The sequence below is a fragment of the Polypterus senegalus genome, chromosome 10 (assembly GCF_016835505.1).
Source record: "Polypterus senegalus isolate Bchr_013 chromosome 10, ASM1683550v1, whole genome shotgun sequence".
Classification (NCBI taxonomy): Eukaryota; Metazoa; Chordata; class Cladistia; order Polypteriformes; family Polypteridae; genus Polypterus; species Polypterus senegalus.
Window position 1 is genome coordinate 121,484,614 of NC_053163.1, and position 23,464 is coordinate 121,508,077.

The 23,464-nt window shown below is 36.8% G+C and overlaps 1 protein-coding gene across 2 annotated transcripts in view; it reads right to left on the reverse strand.

Moving 5' to 3' along the window:
• The window catches only part of lrch2 (leucine-rich repeats and calponin homology (CH) domain containing 2), a 161,757-nt gene extending 139,375 nt beyond the window's left edge, over positions 1-22,382 (reverse strand). For both annotated transcript variants that reach the window (XM_039766492.1, XM_039766491.1), the window contains exon 1: positions 22,136-22,382. In XM_039766492.1, coding sequence (XP_039622426.1) covers positions 22,136-22,376 — 241 coding nt within the window. In that variant the 5' untranslated portion in view covers positions 22,377-22,382. The remainder of the gene's footprint in view (positions 1-22,135) is intronic.
• Positions 22,383-23,464: the final 1,082 nt, after the last annotated feature.

The window sequence follows — 23,464 nt, forward strand, 5'->3', positions numbered from 1 at the left end:
AGTGCTCTGGCCAATCTTGCCCATCTGCCTGAAACATTTCACAGATGGTGATGAGTCATATATGAGAATACCTTCAGTATAAAACATGATGAAAAGCACTTAAAAGAGAATCTTGTGCCGTAAACGTGATCTCCAGTTCCTTTTCTTCAGCTTCATTTCATCACCAACAAAGAGGGCTGGGACTGTCAAAATAAGGTTCATCAGGAACCTAGTTATTTTTGTAATTATATGCACCTGACATAGCTACTTCAGGACAAGAGAAAAAAAGGATGGCTTTGTAAGTACAAGATAATCAATAATAAGAATACGGACAAGACAGAAGGCGAGGCTAAAAGAATGTACATTAAAGGATAATGCTTCTGATTTTCTCTTGCAAATGTGATGTAGCTCCACCTTAGTTTTAATCAAAAATCATGTGTGCCAAATTAACTACAGTCTCTAAATTCACTGAGACATAATCCACTTATCTAAATGATTTTCCTCAAGGAGAATTACATTAGGGGACAATGCTAACATCATGATTTTTGCAGAAGTTTTATAAAATGTTACACTACAAAATTTTAGCAGCCCTTTGGACAATTAATACTAAAATCACTAAATTTAGGACTAGTGAACTACCACCAGTTTCAAGTCCTGGTTCACAGAAAACATTCCAGTGTTAGAAATTATATTTCATTGACCTTAAATTCACAAATCCTGACTTTGCTGTTGTGAAAAAATTAAATGAACATCATAAAGCAAAACATATGTGACTAAATGCTATTAAATGCTGAATTATTTTGAGGAACGTTTATGCTTGGGTGTCTCAATAGCCAGGTTATTATAGTTAACGAAAACTAAAATCAAAACTGAAACTATTATTAAAAAAATATTTTCGTGAACTGAAATAAAATAATTAACAAAACTGAAATGAAAAACTAAAATGAAACTAAACTATTAAAGTAGCTGGAAAGACTAACTGAAATAAAATAATAACATACTAAAAGTATTTTTAGTTTTCGTTTTTGAATAAATATTCTTGCCGTTAGTCTTTAACTCACATAACTTTTAACTTTAAAACAGAAAGTAATCCCTCACGATCCACCTCATACACTCATCTAGTGAATGGCGACTGTTGACAGAGGGCAGATGTTCACACAGCATTTGCGGTGACAGAACAAGCTGACTATGGGAAAAGCATAAAGCATGTAAAATAGTGATTTACTGTACCATCTTTCTTTGTGCTTGTTGTATGTCAAGATATTGTTGTATGTATGTCAGTAACTCAAACTCCGGAAATCAGAATGTGCTTTTCAACAAAACCTTTACCGTTTGGACAGAAAAATCACAAGTGTGTAACGTTTCAGTTTATTTCTCAGGTGCCTGCGTTTTGTTGACAATAATTAACCTGCCACTTTGCACAGGAAAAATCCTTTCTTAAAAAAAAACAGCACTGATCGAGAGACTGACTAGGTCTTAATACAAGATCTGCATATTGTTGCTTATTAATCACTTTTGCTTTAAAAACATCGTTTAACAACAAAGTGATACAAACCTTGTAAAATTCCTGAGTTGGCATTATCTCTACTGAACTACAGGTAGGTAGGCAAAGAGAGTCTGCCAAAGGGTGAAAAACAAAAAATACTAATGTGTTTTTGTATTTATTGTATGTTTGTTAATTTATCTTTTTTTAGTTTATATTCACAGATCAAAATCCCTGATATTGTGAAAATAATTCAGTAGCAGGATTATGTTTTAAAATATTTGTACCCTTGTTCTCAATTTATTTCTGTCTCTCAGAATAGATAGTTGAAATATTATATTCTTTTTGTTGCTAACATCAGCCATATCCTACACTAGCAAAATACCCGCGCTTCCCAGCGGCAAAGTACTGCCTTAAAATTTTTATTAAGAAGCCATCCGTTATGACCAATCTGTGCACTGAGCTTACTCTTGAGCATGCAACGTACATTTGGCCATGTGAACAGTAATCTTGTTTCAAATCTCACAGCTTGGATTGCCGCTGTCATAATCGGTTTGAGTTTCATGGTTTGTTTCAATTACGACAGTATTTGTAGAACTTGTGTTGAAGAGACATTCGGCATCTGTCTAGCGTTGTAAGTATACAACCGGTTTCATTGATAACTACACATCCAGCTTTTGAAAGTTTAAACATTCATAAACATCAAAATGTCCACTACTGAAATCGTCACCTGTGAATCTAAGATGTTTAAGAGGCATGGGCGGTTGTCGAAAGGTGTAAAATATTTGGCCATTTCGGTATACTTGAAAGTGACAACTGAACAATTCAGCGGCAGCCATCAACTCACATGCAGATCCATAGGTGAAGAGCTTAAGCATTTCACTCTTATAGTGCTCCTGTGTAGTATAATTATCTCCTGTACCGTCATCAGCCATTCAATACATAAGACACAATGTTTCTCCGGATATCAAGAGTGAGCCTGATATGGCCGTGCAATATGTAACAAAGAGAATGGAAAAGGTAGGTGCCATCTCCGGGCATAGAAACCACTCGGTAAGTGACAGTTCTTTGATCGATGGTGATCAGCTCGATAGACATGTTAATAGGGGTACGGTTGGAATGATCAATATGGAGGCGACAGTGGCATCATACCACCGAAATAAGTACCAAATTTCAGCCTTCTAGATACAAGGAAAGTTGGAGAATTAGTGACGTTGGAAAGTTCAATATGGCGGCCGACAGTGGCGTCATACCATCGAAATAAGTACGTAAATTGGTTTCGGTTAGCGCAGGGAAGCCGCCTACCAAATTTCGTACAGATGGGGCCATAAATAAGAAAGTTGGACATGGCGGACGTTGTCGACTGTTATGACTGTTACACGTAGAATTTCGAAATGAAACCTGCTTAACTTTTGTAAGTAAGCTGTAAGGAATGAGCCTGCCAAATTTCAGCCTTCTACCTACACGGGAAGTTGGAGAATTAGTGATGAGTGAGTGAGTGAGTGAGTGAGTGAGTGAGTGAGTGAGTGAGTGAGTGAGTGAGTGAGTGAGGGCTTTGTCTTTTATTAGTATAGATATTGCATACCAGGAATTGTTTCTGCCTTTCATCCAAACCTGCTGGGGTAGGCTCCAGGATCCCTGCCATCCTGCTCTGGATAAATAGATTTAGACAATGTATATATTGTTCCTAATCTCAAGTGCTGTCTCTGTCATTTTGTGCCCATCCTCACTCCTATTACCTGCTCTTGCTGTGCTCATTATGGGTTTTCTGTTCTTATGATGGGTTATTCAAGTCTCACTGCCCCTAACCTTGACACTACATGCTTGTTTTTCTTTGTTTCCCTCAACACAGCTAGGTGTGTTCTACATACTGATTCAAGCCTAAGAGTCCTGTTCTTCTTAAGCCCCATGATTTTCATTATCACACCTGTCAGAACACAGTAGACTCTATTTTCCTGCCTGCTGTTGGAAAAATTCTGTCTACAAATTGTACGTGCCTGAGATGGAATCAGAGATCAATATGGTAGAAAATAAAAAGCCCAGAATGGGAGATTTTTGAATGCAATATTGAAGGCATTCATTATAAGCACATTGTCTTGGAGCACGATATGTTGTGTGCTGCAGACATTTAGTGTTAAAAAAAAAAACTCAAACCTTAAAATTCACTTAAATTTCATTACAGATTGTCCCATTCTGGGCAATAATAGAAAAAAAGATAAGACGTGCCAATATTTAGCACACATTTGTTCAACACAAATAATATAGAAAATATTTTAAAAAATTATAAAATTGTATAAAATTGTTCATATTCAGTATCTGGTTTTGATTATGCTTGTTTTTACCAGACAAAAACAAAACCAGATAGTAAATGATGTAGTGTAGTAAGCTTTTAAACTCATATACTAACCCGATATGTGCTCAGTCCTAGCTGATTGTGACACAAAACTAAACTCCATAGTAGCTCTTTAATCACACCATAATTACTAAAACTGAAACTAATAGATTTAAAAATAAAATAGAAATGTCTTTGTGAAATAAAAACTAAATTAAAACTAAAAATAAACAATGAAAAAAAACTAAAACTAAACTGAATTTCTAAGTAAGGTCAGAAAAATATAGAAATAAAAACTAATATAGAAGGCAAAACTATAATAACCTTTCTCAATGGTCATTCAGAAAGAAAGCTACTCATATGGGAAATAATGCTTCCATAACCATCTGGTGGTGCGCTTGGGAGCAGCTGGGAGAAGGCTCAGCCTGACTTCGCATACACAGAAGCATACCACTTCTACAGAAGGACGGTTCATTTCCTTATTGCGCTTTATGATCAGATTAGATTAGATAAACTTTATTAATCCCATGGAGAAATGTAAATGCATACAGCAGTAGAAACATAAAAAAGAATACAGACTCACAGGACAGATACTACATCCAATCAATCAATCGATAATTAAATAAAAATAAACTTAATGAGTACATCGGGTGGAAGCATGAAATTGCCTGAGAGCAGTGGGCAGAAAGACCCCCAGAGGTGCGTCTTAGCGCACCATGGCAGAAGGAGCCTGTGTCTAAAAGTGCTCCAAAGAAGCACCTCTTGGAAGGGATGGGGAGGAGGATTTTTCATGATGGCATCCAATTTTGTCAACATCCTCTTTTCCACAAGGGCTTCCAATGTGTCCAGGGTTTGCCCTGGGCAGGAGTAGCCTTCCTTGATAAGTTTTTGGAGGCATTGTGCATCTTTTGTGCTCAGGTTGCTTCCCCAGGAGACTGCACGATAGAACACCACACTAGCTACTATGGACTGGTAGAACATATCCAGCAGCTTGCTTCATACATCAAAAGACCTCAGTCTCAGGTCGCATAAAGTACATAAAGTTATAGATCTGTACCACTTCCACATCCTCCCCCCGAATAGTAACTGGTCTCAGAAACCTTTTAGCACATTGTAAGTCTGCCACCAGTTCTTTTGTCTTGCTGATGTTCATTTGAAGGTTGTTGTCCCACAACTTTCCTGTACTCCAACTCGTCTTCATTATTAATGCACCCTATGATGGATGAGTCATATGAATATTTCCGCAGATGGCAAGCACTGGTACTGTGCTGGAAGTCTGTTGAGTAGAGTATGAACAGGAAGGAAGACAGGATGGTTCCCTGAGGTGCTCCTGTACTGCACACCACCATTTCTGACACACAGTCCCTCAGCCTCACAACTGCTGTCTGTTAGTCAGTTAGTCCATAATCTAGGAGATTGTGAGAGCATCAAGATTCAAAGCCTTGAACTTTTTCACCAGTCAATGAGGCAGAATGGTGTTAAAGGCTCTCTGGAGCATGTAGATGACAGCACCTCCACATGTATATGTGCATTAACTTGTGCTCAACTGTGTCTCTGTAGTTGGCTTCCCCATCACAAAGCTGCTTCTTCAGTTATGACTGCACCCATTTGATTTAATCCTTATCTCCAGACCAGAAGGCTCTCTTCTTCATGTGCAGTAGGTTTTTCAGTTCTGTTATGATCTACAGCTTGTTGGTGACACTGTTTTCGTGGGGACTGTGTTATCCACATAATACTTTTTGTAGTCTGTGATACAGTGGCTCAATTTCTTAATGTCCTTGCATTGTGATTCACAAAGCATATCTGTTTTCAAAGGCATCCTTCAGAGCCTCCTCAGCGTCAGTTGTCCATACCTGTACGGTCCTGGTGGTGGCTGGCAACCTCTGGACAATAGGTTTATTTATAGGTATGAGTTGTACAAAGTTATGGTCGAATCAGTCTTAAAGTGTCAAAGAAACAGTTATATGCCACTTTAAAATTGGCATATAACAAATCCAAGGTCCTGCTTTTACTTATTGTGCAGTCTACAGATTTTGTGATGAAACCACTGGGATGTTCAGTAGAGAGTTGCATCTCAGAACAGGCACTTGGTCAGCAGTTGCTATAAACTGAATTCCTAGACTGAGACAATCTTACATGAAATGTGATACTTGAATTTCATAGTGTTCCTAGAATTAATCTTACTCTATAAATCACTGCTTATTATTAGCAACTTCAGTGTGGAGTAAAGCCTCCAGTTAACTAACAACCCTAAGAGCTCCAACACTTCTTTCAATGGAAGCTGCAGCTGTGTAATCGTTATTTTCCTTCTGTCCCCTTAGTATTGTTCTAGTTTCTGTTGTATACCCAAGGAATCATTAACAACAGCTTATAATTCTTCAGAGGATTTAATATAATGGTCTGAATTACTAAGCTTTGCTTTAAGTTCTTTGTTGTTTGATCATGGTGAAAAAGAGTAAGTAGGCTTTGATGAACATTCAATGTACAGTATATTTAAAAATCTGCACTAAGAAATCATGGAGATATATTTTAGATATATGGCATTTCTAAACTCTCCCATAGTGCTCACAAACAGAAGAGAACTCTTATTCTGCTCTTACAAGAATGGAGCCAGGCCCGCAGTTTCCAAGATGTTTAAACATGTGGAATGTGCATAAAGATTGGATGGTAAAATCAAAGGTTTTACACAGAGGTGGTGATGGCTGTGAGTTCTTTTGAATACTGGGTGACAGCTTATTGTAACCTAGTATGACTTTAAAATGCTGTTATTTCAAGTTTTTTTCCTGCTGCACTGTTATAATGCACAATAGAGTAAGAAAGATATTGCATATGCAACATATTCTCTGTGCTTTGATTCATTTGAAATTTATGAAAGATGTGTGAGGAGTGGTATGCTCTATGAGAGTAAGACATTGCCAGTGAAAAGCAGAACAAGAAGCAAAGCTTGAAAGAACAGAAATGAGAATGATCAGATGGATGTATGGAGTTTCATAGGATGAGATAAATGCTGAATTAAGAGAAACACTTGGTTTGGAAGTGATAGGTGTTCTGTTGAGGAGAAACAGAATAAGGTAGTGTGAATATGTGACCAAAAGGCAAAAGATGACTGGGTGAAGAGAGGATAAGACCCAGAGTGAGTCCAAAGAAGATGTGGTTGCATGTGGTGTCACATGAAAAAAAATCACCTCAAGGGATATCTAGGACTATGGAGAATGGATGAAAAGGATTTGGGGGCAATCAGCCAATCTGGGTAAACACAGAAAATGGAGAATAAACCAGACATGATGACAATATTGTTTTAATGATGGGCAGGTCTAAATAGGATACATATAATGTTAGTATATATTAACTCTGGGGTCCTCAATCACGGTCCTGGGGGCTGCAGTGGCTCCAGCTTTTCATTCCAGCCAGTTTCCAAATGAGAACTCAGGCCTAGCTGATAATGAAACTTGGTATTTAACTATTTGGCTTGTTAGAGATTTCATTCATCCAAGAGAAATTTTAATTGCACTGTACAGTTTCCTTCTCTAAGAACATTATTCTTGTGTTTTGTGGACCAGAACAAATTTAAACTTAACGGTCCTTCCAATTTCCCTCTCATTTAATTATAAACTTTTCTTTTTAACGCAGATTCTTTATGGTGTATATGCACAGGTTTAAAAGGAAGCACATTAGCTGGAGAGCTGCTGGTTATTGGTTAACTGCATTTCATTATTAATTAACGTCTGGTTAAGAAAACAGGCAAAAATTAAAAGCTAAATGCAGCCTCTAAAAACTAAATAGGCAGTTGGGGGTTCTGTATTGTAACAGGCAAAATAACTAAAATTAAGTCCAAAAAACATATTGCTTTAGTAGTAAATAAACGGGTTCTAATTAAGAAATTGGTTGAAGTGAAAACCTGCAACTGCTGCGGATCCCCAGGACTATAAATGAGGACCTCTGATCTACAATGTAACTAAACTGTATCTTTGATGAATGAAAGCACTAACAAGGTATATAGTTAAATACTAAGTTTCATTATCAGAAAGGACTGAGTTCTAATTAGGAAACTGGCTGAAATGAAAACCTGTAGCCACTGCGGCCCACCAAGACCATGATTGAGGATCCCTGTAATAACCACACATAACAGGGCTAGCCTAATCTCTCATTACACAGGACCAAAGTTTCACATCATAATGATTATACTTGTCAGAAAAGAAAAACGAAAAGATTTGGTATAAAGTGTAATCTAAAGTGTTATGAGGAACATAACAAATAAAATGGTAGATGTTTAGTTTCTTATACAATGCATGCATCAATCATGTGATAAAACAAAAACTAATGTTAAATCATTTCTTTATGGTTAAAACATTACTCCAAATGTATGCTTTACTCCCAGTCAACTGATATAAAAACAACCCAAGATACACCTAATACATGGATTATTATTATTATTATTATTATTATTTTTAATCTGAAAACTAGGCAGTCAAATAGATGGCTGAAATATATAGCGTGTGCCACACACTCCTTGAGCATAATGTAGGTTAATGTAGGCTTAAGCCACTAAAAGACTTTTCTGTAAATTTATTTTTCAATAAAGCAAAACAGAAGAAAACACTGTTTGCATAACTAGTAAGATGACAAAGGAAGCATGTGTACAGAATTTCATAGCCTGTATACTGTAATCCCAATGTTCTTAATTAGTGGTAAAGGACTCCAACTCAAGGCAGAGGTGCCCACATTTCCCCTTCAAGCAGTTGCATGAGATTGCTGTCTCCTCATCTTGTATTGGGTAAATATTCAAATTTGGGCTGTATGGTGGTACCTTCTGGATCCTTCAACCCTGTTCATGTAAATGATTACTGTGTTCTAAACATGTCTGTTTTAAGCTTTTCTCTAGAACCTCCAGTTTGCTTCTGCCATATCTCAAGTATGTCTGTGTTACATTTAATTACTGATTCTAAATCACCCCTGTGTATGGGTGAGTGTGTACATAAATGAGTCCTACAACAAACTGATACCTCATCCTTGGATAGTTTCTGCCTTGCAAGACTATTTTGCAGAAATAGTTCCCAAGATGCTGAACTAGCAACTTTAAAAAGGTTAAGTTAGGTATTTACAGACCTTGCTCTGATTAAGAATGGGTACAGAAGGACTTTGAGTGCCACCTATTCCAGTCCCTATACAATTCATCAATGTAACATTCAGCCCATTAGTGTGTAGAGACTTTACCACTTTACATCTGCTAAAAACGTAAAGTTTCTTGACTGTTACTGATCTAAAAAGGGATTACGGTAATTTCAAAGAGCAACTGGTGTATGATGCATCATCAGTTGAAGCCACACAAACCATACCATAGGTGGTGTTGCCTAGATGCTAAGGTGCTGAAATGAGCAGCATTAAGTTGTTTATTAAACCAACACGAGTAACTGGCCATGTTGTCACATAACAAAATATGTAACATGCCACAAAATTACATTTTGTAAATGAAAGTTCACTAAACAAGTTTTACCAAAAAAATGTAAATGAGAAGTGAGCTAGATTTAAGCCTGCATTAGTAATTCATTATACTGCACTAATATCAAAAAATAAATAAAGAATATAAACTGACAAGTTAGCTAGTATACTCCTCAGCAACCAGTAATATGCATAATTTTTTTCTAAATGCAAATGTAATGGCATTTATAGATAAAGTAGAGAAATATAAAGGCTGGGTTATAGAAGCATGCAACCATGAGTAATGCAAAAAAAAACAAAAAACAAAAACAACGCACAAGCACAACAGTCTCCAGTATCAGATCTGCAAGATGATTTTTTTGGCCATATCAGCTGTTAGTCATCATTACAAAATGTTGCACTTGCTGATGTGATATAAAAATTCTCTTCCGCAGTTCTGTATATTTTGCCAGTCCTCTTCATTCTCCAGCTGAAAGCTGTTGAGTATATTTCTTTAATTTCTTCCAAGAGTCCCTGTTTTTGCAGAATAGCAATCTTGCAGTTAGAATAGTGATCCTTAGTAATGCACACAATTGTATTTTAGATGAAAGACTGTGAAGAACACTATCACGGTTTGCAAAGCTATTTCCCTTTTCCAAAATTAAAACAGTAAAAGAGTGTAGAAAACCTGTGTGCAAGGCATAGATTTGGAAGGAGAAGCTGTAGGCGTGTGTGTTAAGAAAGCACTTGTAAAACTAACTAACACCCAGAAAATTTAAAAAAATGCAATGCCATGTGTTGGTTTTTCACTGAGCCATACATCTAGTAAAAAATAACATCTTGTATCACTATCTGTCAGACTTTTAACAAACTTTAGCAAACTGTATTGTCCACACCATTGCTCAATGCTGTTTCTGTACCTCTTATGCTATTATGTCTTCTGTGTGTTAAGCTAGTAGGCTAGAGGGGAAACAGCAACGTAGAAATGAGAACAACTCATGGTCAAAAATACAAAAAAATATGTCAAGAGCCTAAAATTCAAACAAACCAAAATGTAAACCAAACTTGTAGAAAAGCATGCAAAGCCCTAACTCCCTACAAAGATTTTGGCTCTTGCTAAAACTCCAGAAAAGCTTGATTATTGAATCCTAATTCTTGGACACCACAGATAGTGTGGCAGCATCTTAAATAGGCAGGAAACATTGACTTCATATGTCACATGAGTGGCAATGGTAACCACCGTTATAAACAATATGGCCATTCCAAAGCAATAATTGCCAAAATTCCATCAGATGAGACCCCCACAAAAAAAAGTACAATTACATCATGCAAGCCAAGATTAAAAATAATAATCATTTTAAAAATGGAAAATGTCATTATGACCTGCTACACTTCTGAGAATATAATTGCTTGTTCTTGTACTACATTCTTCTTAGCCCAGACTATAATTCAGCTTTCTCCAGCTTTGATCTACATCTTCTTATCCAGTCCATGCACCATGAACCATCTTCAGTGAAAATCACATGTTGACTACTGACATCAGAGAACATGTAGCCTTGGGTGTGCATAGCCAGTCCAAGTGTCTGCAGATGAAATACATCTGGAAGATAAAAAGCTTGTCTCTCTTTGTTTTGAGTTGTTCTTTTGGAAAGTCTCCAATCATCTCATAATGGTTTGCACTCAGCTATCATGCAAGTCAGCTGCCATAGAACTGTAACCATTTCAAAAAAGTAGAAAATGCAAAAAAGAAACCCTTCTCCAACAGCAGGTATAAGCTATTAAACTAAATAGGTCCTGCAGGATAGCATCTAGATAGTTCTAGTGAAATCAGAACATTGTTTAAATTAACCGCAGAGTGGGTGTACATAAAAGTATGTGAATCACACTTACAATTTTAACTCTTCTCTATACAGTTATACTCTTTTTTATTTAACAAGCTACAAGTTTCTGTGTGATTGACATGAAATTATTCCAGTAAAACAGTATGCTTTTCAGGTTTTTTCAGCTGAGGACAGCTCAAGGTAAGCTGGTATATATTCTTCTTAGGTACTTTTTAACTGCATTTGAATTGTCACAAAGTACGAAAATACTGCATCATTCAGTTTGACACAGCTATTTAGCAATACTGCTACAAAATCAATTCTGTCCTTTCTGGTATCACTTCTATTATTTATTTAATAACTAAATAGTTTTTGCTATTAACATTGCTCTTTAGGTAACTATTTCATTATCCAGAGATCAACCCAAACCCAAGGAGCTGAGAATAATTCATGATAAAGTCAGATAAAACTTCATCAAATTAATTAGCAGCTGAGGCCAAAATAAAGCTTCAGAATAGTACACTAGGTTGTTTTATTGATTTAATGACATACATGCTATGAACAGCTTTTTTTCAAGTAGAAGTGGTTGCTAGACAAATTAAAGTATAGCCCATTTTAAAGCATAAAACTTGCTACGTGGTAAATACAAATATCCTTGTGGAGAAGGAATTTTGCATCACCATCAGCCATGACACTAAAACCCAGCACATCACTAAAAGCAAAATAATGACGGCCATAAACTGAGACTTGGGTGAGATGATAGATAGATAGATAGATAGATAGATAGATAGATAGATAGATAGATAGATAGATAGATAGATAGTCTTTATACCCTTAATCATTTGAAGAGTATTACAGAAGCACTTTAAAGCCATAAGATGAAACCAGCAATTCTGTTTTAAACCCAAGCATAAACTCACTTGTATGTATGAAACTATGAAGGCATTACGTTGTAATTCCTAAACAAGTACAGTATTTCAGAAAACAATCACTTGATGTTGGACAAACATTCTGATACAGACTTTCCTGAATTATCATTTCTGCTGTAGAATGGATTCTGTTTAATCAATGTCTGAGGGAACACTAATGTGAAAATGAAATGAACAATTCAGAAATAAATAAGGGTATACAACATTACCGATAAAGTGAAATTAGATGAAACTCTTGGAATGCTGTGAAAACAGAATGATGTTGTAGCAGTAAATATTGTTCAAAAATTATTAGAAAAGTGAAATAAATAAACATAATTTTGCACCCTTTGAAACAGGCAGATTAAAATCTTGACATAACAAAATGCCTGATTTAAACAACCAAGGATTTTTACTGAAGACTGGACTTCAACCTAACAATGAAACTGGACTAAAACAAGCAGCCAAATACCAGGACTGAAAATCACTGACCTAAGCTTTCCATGGCTATAGGAACAAGAAAGCAAAAGTTCTCATATCAGCTAAGTGCTAGCCAGTCTAAAACACATCCTCCCCACGTTACATCAGGTTTTGTTGCAAAGGAAATTGCTGACGCAAGCAGGGAAGAGTAGAAAAGTTCAAGATGTTAACAATCCTGCACAAACAATGAGGGTCAGCCAAAAGAGACATTACATGGCAGTCCAAGAGATGACTAAATGAAACTGAAAGAAATCTATATTGAAAACAACCTCCTCAGCATTTGACAGTAACTTTGCCAAAATATATATACACTTTATACACAACAAAGTAACATGAAGAAAGGTGACAGCTTTTTAAGAACAGATGAATGACAATTAAACCACCTTGTTTAGTGAAATGTATAGATTTCATCAAATTTTATCTTACACCTCTGTTCCAGTAGTTTGCTTTACTTAAAAGATAATTGTGCTCTTCTCTTAATTTACATTATTATTAGATTTTTTATTATTTATGTTTATAGAGATTAGTATTACATATAGATACATATTCCTCTAGTATTTTATTGAAGACCAGCAAATAGTATTAACTTTCAAAGGGGTTGTATACTTTTACAAGGCACAATATGTTTCATTTTCTGCCAGTTACAATGAACTATCAACACCATAATGAATCTAGATGTATTTATGATATGATACACATTTTGGCTCCCTTGGCATTATCCAGGGTGTTCGGGGATGGCACAAGGGTGCCTCCTTTGATTGCAGTACACACAATGTCAAAGTCTATCTAACTGAAAAACATTTAGCTACATTGCTGGTGCCTTAAGAGATCAGCACCTTGTGTTTAAATCCTGCTCCATTTTTTGTTTTCTGTGTGGGGTTGGCATATTATCCACTTGTTTGTGTAAGCTTTTTCTTTCCTGCCAAAGACATATGGCACACATATATCTAAAATTGGCCCAGTGTGTGTCAGTAAGCCCTAGAATGGATAAGCATCTTCACCAGGTTTAGTTTCTCTCTCATACTCAAGGCTACCAGGATAGATTTCTGGGCGTGATTAAGTATGTTAGAGAATATTGTGTTATCAGACATCTTTCCAAAACAGTTTAATTCAACACAAAGCTCTTTACATAACTGATGCCATCTTTTCATGTTCCACTTTTCTATTATTTTACTTTAATACATACGTTTTTCACATTCTTGCATAATCAAAAACCGATCAGGTGCCAGCACTTTCTGTGACAGATTTCATTAAAATGTGCAGGATTCAGTGCACACACAAATGGTGTGATCCCCAACGTGAAGTTGAGTGCAGTTGAGAAAACCCCTGATTTCACACAATAGGTAACCCTTATTTGTTCTTAGGGAACATATTGTCCACGATGTCAGTGTTAAAAGGTTGTTTTCTAAGGTTAACTAGAACCTATTTCACCATAGTCAGCAAACTTTCAGTGCTTTCACCGTTCTTTAGACAATAGTAAAAAAAGCAGTTACACCACAAACAATGAACATAAATGCTTAAACTACATACACACCTTTGCATGTGTACTTCATATTAAAATTAGATTGCATCTGAACGTAGTTTAGTGGCTACAGTCTGCTTTGGCATTTCCCAAATAGGTTTTGTAAAAGTACTGAATGAATTGCCAAAATATGTGCATCTGCCTGCATTGTTTTTTGTCAAAATTGAAAAAATGTATAAGTAGAGCATTTTACCTGCTATTCAGTTTGCATGAGTAATTTACAATATGTTACAGTAGATGTACATTATCATTAACGACTTCTAAAAGGGGGTTATTCAAAGTATAAACTACCCTGTGGCTATGCTGACTATAGCCTGCTATTCTGGACATACACAGCAGACAGCTTCACTCGAGGTGGGAGGGAGTTGGAGATGTTGAAATATTTTAGTGTTTAGACTCTGAAGCATTAAGACAGTATTCCTCTACCAATAAATAAATATCCTGTTAATAAAATGATTGTCTAGAGCTGTCAAATTATACAAACGTAAGATATTCATATAAAAAGTAATTAAATATTCAAACATTCAAATGCAGGTTAAAAGTCCTAAGTTCTATGACATGTACATTTGTACTGGAAATGCATTTGAATAGATAGATAGATACAAATCGCTCCTGATTACTTAAACACAATGAACACATTCATGACTTTAGTCCCTGCACCTTCTCCAGCCCTCTGCTTCACAATATGGCTGTTTGATCCTCGATGTTCAGATAAAATGATATTTGTCTTGTCCACCATCATCACTGCCCAGTGTGCAGGTGTTATTTGCTACATTTATGAGGACAAGAAGAGCTCTCTGCACGGTGTGAAGGTGTGAATGCAGAAAAGCTGTGCTCCATATATTATAACCTCGCTTTACCAGAATGGAAGTATTGTTTTGACCATGTTACTCATATTAGCTGTCCTTTACAATAATTGAGTTCTGTTGTTTTATTCATTGTTTTGTAAGCGGCACAGAATTTAGGAATTTAATGTTGCTTGACAATTTTGATTATTGTCTCATTTAATTATACTAATATAGTTTAATTCAAAATTATATTGTTATTGTTACATATACTGTTGTTATTTTTTGATTATTTATTTGTCTGAATAATTGTTAATAGACACTTTTTGTACATATTTAAAACAATCTAATTTATATGCATGCATGCTTTGTTATAAAATACAAAACATATATTTAAATATTTTTGTGACTGATTTTTTTTTTTCAAGCCTGGGGGCTTTGTATCAGTCACTAATATCACTTATCGGAAATCAGACTCTTTTTTATTGGAATCAAAACCAGTGGCAAAAATCTGTGATTGGCTAGGCCCTAGTTTAAAATGTCACTACCAGACATATATGCTCATTTATACTTATTCTTTCTGCATGACTATTGTGATTAAAATTCCACTAATAACACTACAAATCAATCTGAAGTATTTTAAATTTCTACAAAAAGGCAGTAGTCGGTCAAGGATCTATAAAAATCAGCACTGAATTCGCCTTTCAATATCTATGATGTATTAAGGCATGAAAACAAAAGATTATTTCACGGCTTAAAAATTACAAGATCATTCTTTATTTACGTATCTGACTCATGGTGCCAAACAGCCGTGACATGCTGTATGTTTCTCCTCACAGACATTTGTGTTTTTTGTAAATAATTTTGTTATTTCTGTTGTTTGTACAAAATTGTAATGATTAATAATAATGACTGAAAAACACTTTTAAACATAAGGGCAAGTTTTCAGAATTTGACTTTTTTACAGATCTAGATGAATATGTAGATATTGTAACGTGATTCATCAAAAAAAATGAGTGGATGATTGTGTGCCTATGAAAGCAATCCGCATATTTTCTCATAAGAAACTTTGGATCACCACTGATCTCAGGATGCACTACAGATACAAACTCAAGAAACTAATCAATGAGGCTAAACATCAGTATAAGAGTAAACTAGAAACTGAATTTAGCAGTTTTAACAAACCTGGCAGGGATTAGAGATAGTTACTGACTAAAAAGTTAAGCCTAATCCAGTTGCATCCGTATGCAACCTTCCAGATCAGCTTAATACTCCGGTGCCCATTTTGATCATGACAACAAGAAAATCTCAATTAAATTGTCTGTAGTAACACATGATTCATCCTTCTTTATTTTTTGTATTTGTCATAAGAAGGACTTTTAAATGAGTTCAAGTCTACAAGGCCTCTGGTAGACAACTCATGAGAGAATGTGGTCCCTGTCTGCTTATAAGGGCAACCATTATGCTATGCCTAAGAAAACAACTTGAACTGTCTAAATGACTACAAACAGATGGCACTCATTCTAATCATGATGAAGGGTTTTGAGAGACTGGTGATTTTTTCTTATCACAGTGGTATATAGTATACTATGCAGTGCATGCCCAGCTGCATATGTAAGACAAACATCTAGAACACTCGCAACACGTATACGAGAACATCGCAATGCTGTCAGAGAGATGGAATATGCTCATATCAGTTCAACCAGACTCACGTTTAACTGGGACATGGTGCAAGTAAGATTCAAGGCAAATACTAAGAGTGTTAGAGAGTGGGCTGAATCATGGCCATCAAATGAAACGCCATTAACAGACACATGGATATAGACCCAGCATATGCAGGCTTGAAAGAAGAACATTCCAATAATAAAAAAGACTTTTAAGACCAACACATTCTTCAAACCCCATCACACTAATCCACCCATCTTACACCCACCTACCCCCCTTCCTAATTTGTTTTATTGCCTTTGACTACTGCATGTCTAATCATTTTCCTCTGAGTACTGAGTACATATGACAATAAACTATAAACTTGATTTAACTTTATTTCTAATAAATGTTAAACTGTTTAGCAGTCATGCTTTAAAATGTATTCTTTAAAAACACAAGTCTGTAACTGTGCAAAAACTGTTCTTTTGAATATTTTATATACTGCTCAAAAAATTAAAGGAACACTTTTTAATCAGAGTATAGCATCAAGTCAGTGAAACTTCTGGGCTATTGATCTGGTCAGTTAAGTAGCAGAGGGGGTTGTTAATCAGTTTCAGCTGCTTTGGTGTTAATGAAATTAATAACAGGTGCACTAGAGGGGTAACAATGAGACGACCCCAAAACAGGAATGGTTTAACATGTGGAGGCCACTGACATTTTTCCCTACTCATCTTTCCTGACTGTTTTTTCACTAGTTTTGCATTTGGCTATGGTTAGTGTCACTACGTCACAGTGTAGCATGAGGCGATACCTGGACCCTACAGAGGTTGCACAGGTAGTCCAGCTTCTCCAGGATAGCACATCAATACGTGTCATTGCCAGAAGGCTTGCTGGGTCTCCCAGCAAAGGCTCAAGGGCATGGAGGAGATTCTAGGAGACAGGCAGTTACTCTAGGAGAGCTGGATAGGGCTGTAGAAGGTCCTTAACCCATCAGCAGGACCGGTATTTGCTCCTTTAGGCAAAGAGGAACAGGATGAGAACTGCCAGAGCCCTACAAAATGACGTCCAGTTGGCCACTAGTGTGGATGTCTCTGACCAAACAATCAGAATCAGACTTCTTGAGGGGCTTGACTTCTAGTGGGCCCTATGTTCACTGCACAGCACTGTGGAGCTCGACTGGCATTTGCCATAGCATACCAGAATTGGCAGGTCCACCACTGGAGCCCTGTGCTTTTCACAGAAGAGAGCAGGTTCACCCTGAGCACATGTCACAAACGTGAAAGGGTCTGGAGAAGCCGTGGAGAATGTTATTGTGCTTGTAACATCGTTCAGCATGATCAATTTGGTGGTGGGTCAGTGATGGTCTGAGGAAGCATACACATGGAGTGACGCACAGACCTCTGCAGGCTAAACAATGGTACCTTAACTGCCATTATGTATCGGGATGAAATCCTTGGACCCACTGTCAGACCCTGTGCTGCTGCAGTGGGTCCTGGGTTCCTCCTTGTGCATGATAATGCCTGGCCTCAGGTGGTGAGAGTATGCAGGCAGTTCCTGGAGAATGAAGGAATTGATACCATTGACTGGCCCCCATGCTCGCCTGACCTAAATCCAATAGAACACCTCTGGGACATCACATTTCGGTCCATCCGACGCTGCCAGGTTGCACCTCAGACTGTCCAGGAGCTCAGTGATGCCCTGGTCCAGATCTGGGAGGAGATCCCCAGGACACCATCCATCCTCTCATTAGGAGCATGTAACCCCTACCCCCGACATTGTTAGGCATGCATACAAGCACGTAGGGGCCATACAACCTACTGAGTATGATTTGGAGTTGCTGCGATGAAATTTCAGCTAAATGGCCTAGCCTGACGCATCACTTTTTCACTTTGATTTTCGGGGTGTCTTTGAATTCAGCCCTCTGTAGTTTGATCATTTTCATTTCCCTCAAATGATGTGGCATTCTTTCATTTCTAACACATTACCCAGTCCATATCAGTAGAAATATCCAGCAGGATTTTTTTCCCATTGAGATCTGATGTGTTTTCAAAGTGTTCCTTTAATTTTTATATCCACGATAGAATGTGCAATACAAATCATACATTGAAGGGAACATGCGTTTGTCTAAATAATACTATACTGTATATTTTAAATTATTAATTTATTCTATATCTTATAATCTGGTTATGTTCACCTTAATTCAGGTTAGATTGACTGTACTGGCTCATCACTGAATGTACCTTGAAATGCATTGCTGTGCTGTCTATGTTTGGTTCCTCCTTGGTAGTGAAACTGCCAGGACATTCTCCAGCCACCCACAGCCCTGTACTAGAATAACTGGGTCAGGAAAATGAACAAATTAAATGATACCTTCATGTTTTCACAAGGTATACAACCAGCTTTTTTAGTCTCTGACTGCATTTGCTGGTGAAAAATAATATGTCTTCTGTGCTGAAGCACAATGCTCTAAGAGTATAATCATTGTCAAAATACATTCAAGGAAATATTATATGCACTTTATAAATAGTTTTAGATATTTCCTGTATTCATTCTGTCAACAACACTGATAACTGATGTGGTCTACTGTGCTAACTGTAAATTACCATCTTGGTTTTAAAGACTCTGCAAGTATCACTTCTAAAATGGCTTTATATATAAACCCTTACCAGACAATCTCATTGTGTATGTCAGTTCATTGTCCTCTTCATTGCTGGTTTGGTTTATTATTTAATGAGTATGTAGGGATATTACTCTGCCTCATCTATAAAGCAGTCCCTTTAACAATCAACCAGTATTTTTAGAGCCATTCTTAAGAAACTCTATCGGAACAAGCATTAAAGTTGAATAAAATCACATTTTGCTTCCTATTCTTCTAAAAAGCCTTTCTTCCAGGTTTGCCAAGTGAAAGAATTAATGATCATTTAAAAACAAAACATTTGTTTCATTTAAATATTTCTGTTTGAAACATCTTCTGCATAAACCAATCCTGATCAAGAAGACTTGAGAGAAACATAAGCAAACCAAAGGCAAAGTTCATTTCCTCTTAAAAGAATCATTCAGCTAGTATGATGCAGCAAGCATGTGCACTTTGTGCTAAATGCAACAAAAATGACTGTCATTACATACAGAATCAGGATCATTGTAATTGATACATGTATGTTAGTTAGTTTCTCTTTAAGTTTACACTCAAAAATACATTTCTTAACATTACTCTTGGAGAAATTGTATATTTAATTGTGTAATTTCTTTTAGTGACTTTTTTCTAATTATTTTTGCTTTCATGTTCTTATAATACTAGTCATAAACTGCCTCGTTTTCAGACAGACAGACAGATCAGTGGTTATGATAAAATAAAAAATATAAAGCTTCATATATTGGTAGCTCAGCGAGGAATGAAACATATTTAGTTAATCTAATTCCAAATGTGGATAAATATCTATTCATCATATTTGTTTGTGCTTTTCCCAGTGTTAACAAATATTTCATACCTTAATGCTTTCTGGCACCCACTACTGCATCTTGATTTCAGTCCATGTGTCTTGCTTTGATTTAATTGTCAGATCCAACTTAAGGCCTACAGTGTGTGTTGTACTATGCATCTGTAGGACAAATGTCTTGCCATCTCTACTCACTTCATTTTCTGTTTCCGTGTTAGCCTTACCTAAATATGACCTGTGTCCTTTTTGACATACTCTAATATAATAGCTTGAGTAGTTCCTTCTTTTAATAGTGTAAATAATGTTTTCTAATGCATTACTTGGTTCCTGTCAAACTGTAGTATCCTTTATGTACTTGAATTATGCAATGATTACTGTTGATTGATCTATATAAGGGAATGATTGACTCTTAATTCTTTCAATTAACGATTACTTGTGTGAAAAGTGAGTGAACTGTGATATAAAGTAAAGGAGTTGCCATAATGGGAGGCACAAATGTTGAAGGATTAGCACTTCTCTCTCTCAGCTCCAGCAGATTAAATTCAAAATCTCACCCCCAGTTTCTGTCCATTTTCACTTTGAATATTTTCTCTTGTGACAATATACAGTAGGTTTTTCTTCACATTCTCTGATTTTTCTCCCACATAGCAAAGGTGTGGTAAAGGTTACTTAGTTACTCCACACTGTACAATAGAACACAAATCAAATGGAATCAGTGCCTGCCTTGCTTTCAGGATTTGCTCTGACTCACCACAACCCAGTAAATGGTTTATTTTCTTTCATTCTTTCCACTTTCATGGCATTATTTGCAAGAATGCCTTCCCTAAAATCCATTAGTAATACACTTTATGAAATATTTTAAGTAACATTACAAACAGCATGATTTTGAACTGAATTCAACAAATGATGTCCATTTAAAGGCAGTTGTACCATCACTGTGTGCAAATAAAGAAAGAGCTTCACATTCGAGTGAGACCTCATCTTTTCATTTCTTCAAGTACACAAAAACCACTTCAAGTTATTTCACAAGTCTGTGATACAATTTGTCCGCACCGAGATGAACTTGCCTGCGTTTCTGTAATGCACTGATTTTTATTTTATTTCTTTCTGTGCCTGTAGAATCACAACTGTCAGAACTACAAGAAGTAAGATTCATTACATTATCCCTCCTTGTATAATTAAGTTTCCAAGACTATCAATGAATCAATCCCATTGTATTTCATTCTGTAGGCTTCACAAGCATGATGAATCAACACATTTCTGCACATATATAAATTGTACATTAGTATGCACAGAAAATATCAAAATTACATGAAAAGTTATATTGGATACATTACTGAATCTTGACTGAAAATGTGCAATTCCAGCTGATATTAAACTGAATAAATAAGGGGCGCCTGCCGAGACCACTCGTATATTGCCTTCTCAGACAAAGCCTTCAACCCACGCCACTACTACGTGCACACCTCAACTAAGGCTGATGCTCACGTTTGTTTTCGCTCAGAAATTTAATTTAGGTACACACAGACGCAGACACTGACTGTTAGAAGAAACGTACATTTCAATCCTCTATTGTGGTGGATGTTTTGAAACAACAAAGTGACAAGCCCCTGTGGAACAACAGATGCGTAAAGATCGGAACATGAACATAAGCTAAAGCATTCTGGTCTGTGTATGTGTGGAAAAGCGTAACTAAAATCTAGATATGGCAACATGTATAATAATTTGAGGGATGCCAACAGAAAATGAGAATCACAAACAACGACTCTCGATACTCCGTCGACAAGTAAACAGGCCGGTGCTCAGCAGCGTGTATTGTCAAGGGGGTTGGGTTGGTGGGGTTGATTCTTCACTGAATGACCCAATCGGGACGCTACGGTCAGCTTATCTAACGGGTTGTTTAAATTTAGCCATACATTAAATTAAATTATTGGAAAAGGAAAAAATAACTTGCAACACCACTTTTTTTTTCGGCGGTGAACAGTGGCCATTGGTGGTTACTCCCCCTGCCAATCCACCCGCCCCGCAGATTTTCATGTTCTAAATAAAATGAATGAACATCGCTGATCGGCTACGCAAACCATAGTAACGAGAATAACGGTTTATCATTATAGACGGATTCGTGTCACACAGTGTAGCACGGAAAGTGGCAAGTCCTTCAAATAAGAATGAATTAAGAGTAAACAATATTGAGATTAGCAACTATATTCTAATGGACACAATACAAAATTGAAAAAGTAAAAGCAAAATTGGTACATATGTTCACAGGCAAAAAAAGGCAAATGAATCTCTTTAAGAAATTAAGTCTGTGCGACTAAACCCACCTGCCTGCGTTGTGTCGGTCAGGTCGTAGCTACTCCCTGGGAAATCTCTCAGTTTCCTGCCGCTTAAGCTTAGCATCCCCGAGCAAACTGCCTCCTCCAGCGCTCTGTCCAGGCTCCGAGCAGTATGCAGGTGATGCTGCTGATGCCAAGTGCCCGGGGTCCAGTGAGGTCCATTCGGATAGAGTTGGCTCTGTAGAGCCATTGCCGCTCCTCCACCACCGTGAGCCGCCGCCATTTTCATATGTGAAATTATACGGACAATAATAGCAGCGGCTGTACTGCTTCAATGCGCATGCGCACAGCGAGAGAGGCAGAGCTAAGCGGTGTGTATAGTATAAATAACAAGCGCGCGTGGACACGCGGTAGCTGTACAACAAACCAGGCTTTTAGTAGATGGATATGGTAAATATTTCGTACATTTATTGGTTCTCAAGTGACAAAAGGTGAACCGTGTTATTGCTTGAATGGGTGCAGAAAGATGTGTGTTCCCTGATCTATTAGTCTTGCGCCCGTTATTTCCTTAAGTGGTTAGCGGTTATTGAACTAAATCGGACCACAGCTCTCAAATCCACACTAACAAAACGACACTAACATAATTAAACCCGCTAATGAATATTAACATATCACTAACACGTTAGAATAAATGCTACCTATGTGAGTGCGGGTATCAAATCGTTTACTATATACTATGTACTACTCTTTGTTTTTATCTTAGTACGACTTAGAAAGACTTAAAAACAGCAGTACTTTACAATGGGGCTTCCCATAGCGAATTTATTAGTGACTTACTGCAACGTATTGGGACCTCAACAACGGTTTTAATTGTTCACTGTTTGACACTAAGTAACTGATTGTCCATAGCTTCTGATTCAATCTGCTCCTAGTAGCCAGACTGTTAATGATAAGATTGAGCAGAAGGAATTAGCCAATTAATGAAGGAAATGCCTGCCAATCACAGGATAATAACTCAACTTCAGCCAATTTACAGAAATCATTTCACGTAACATATATGGATTTAGGTTGTGGAATAAGTTACTTGGAAAAAAGTTGTTGCAGAACCAGGTTCAGTATCATTAGCATGGTTAACTTATGTGAAGAAACCGTACACAGATGCAGGGAGAATATGCAGTGGCTATGGGGGAGACATCACGGCCTTGTAGCCATATAGACATAACCACCCACTATGCCGTTCATCTATTTTCCAACCACCAAGGCCAGTTAAAGACCACAGGATGCATGCAATCTCATAAATCAAAATACGTTTTTTTAATATTTTTGAAAAGCCTATTCCTCAAAGTCATTTTAGATGTGGGCTGGTAAAGTAGCATC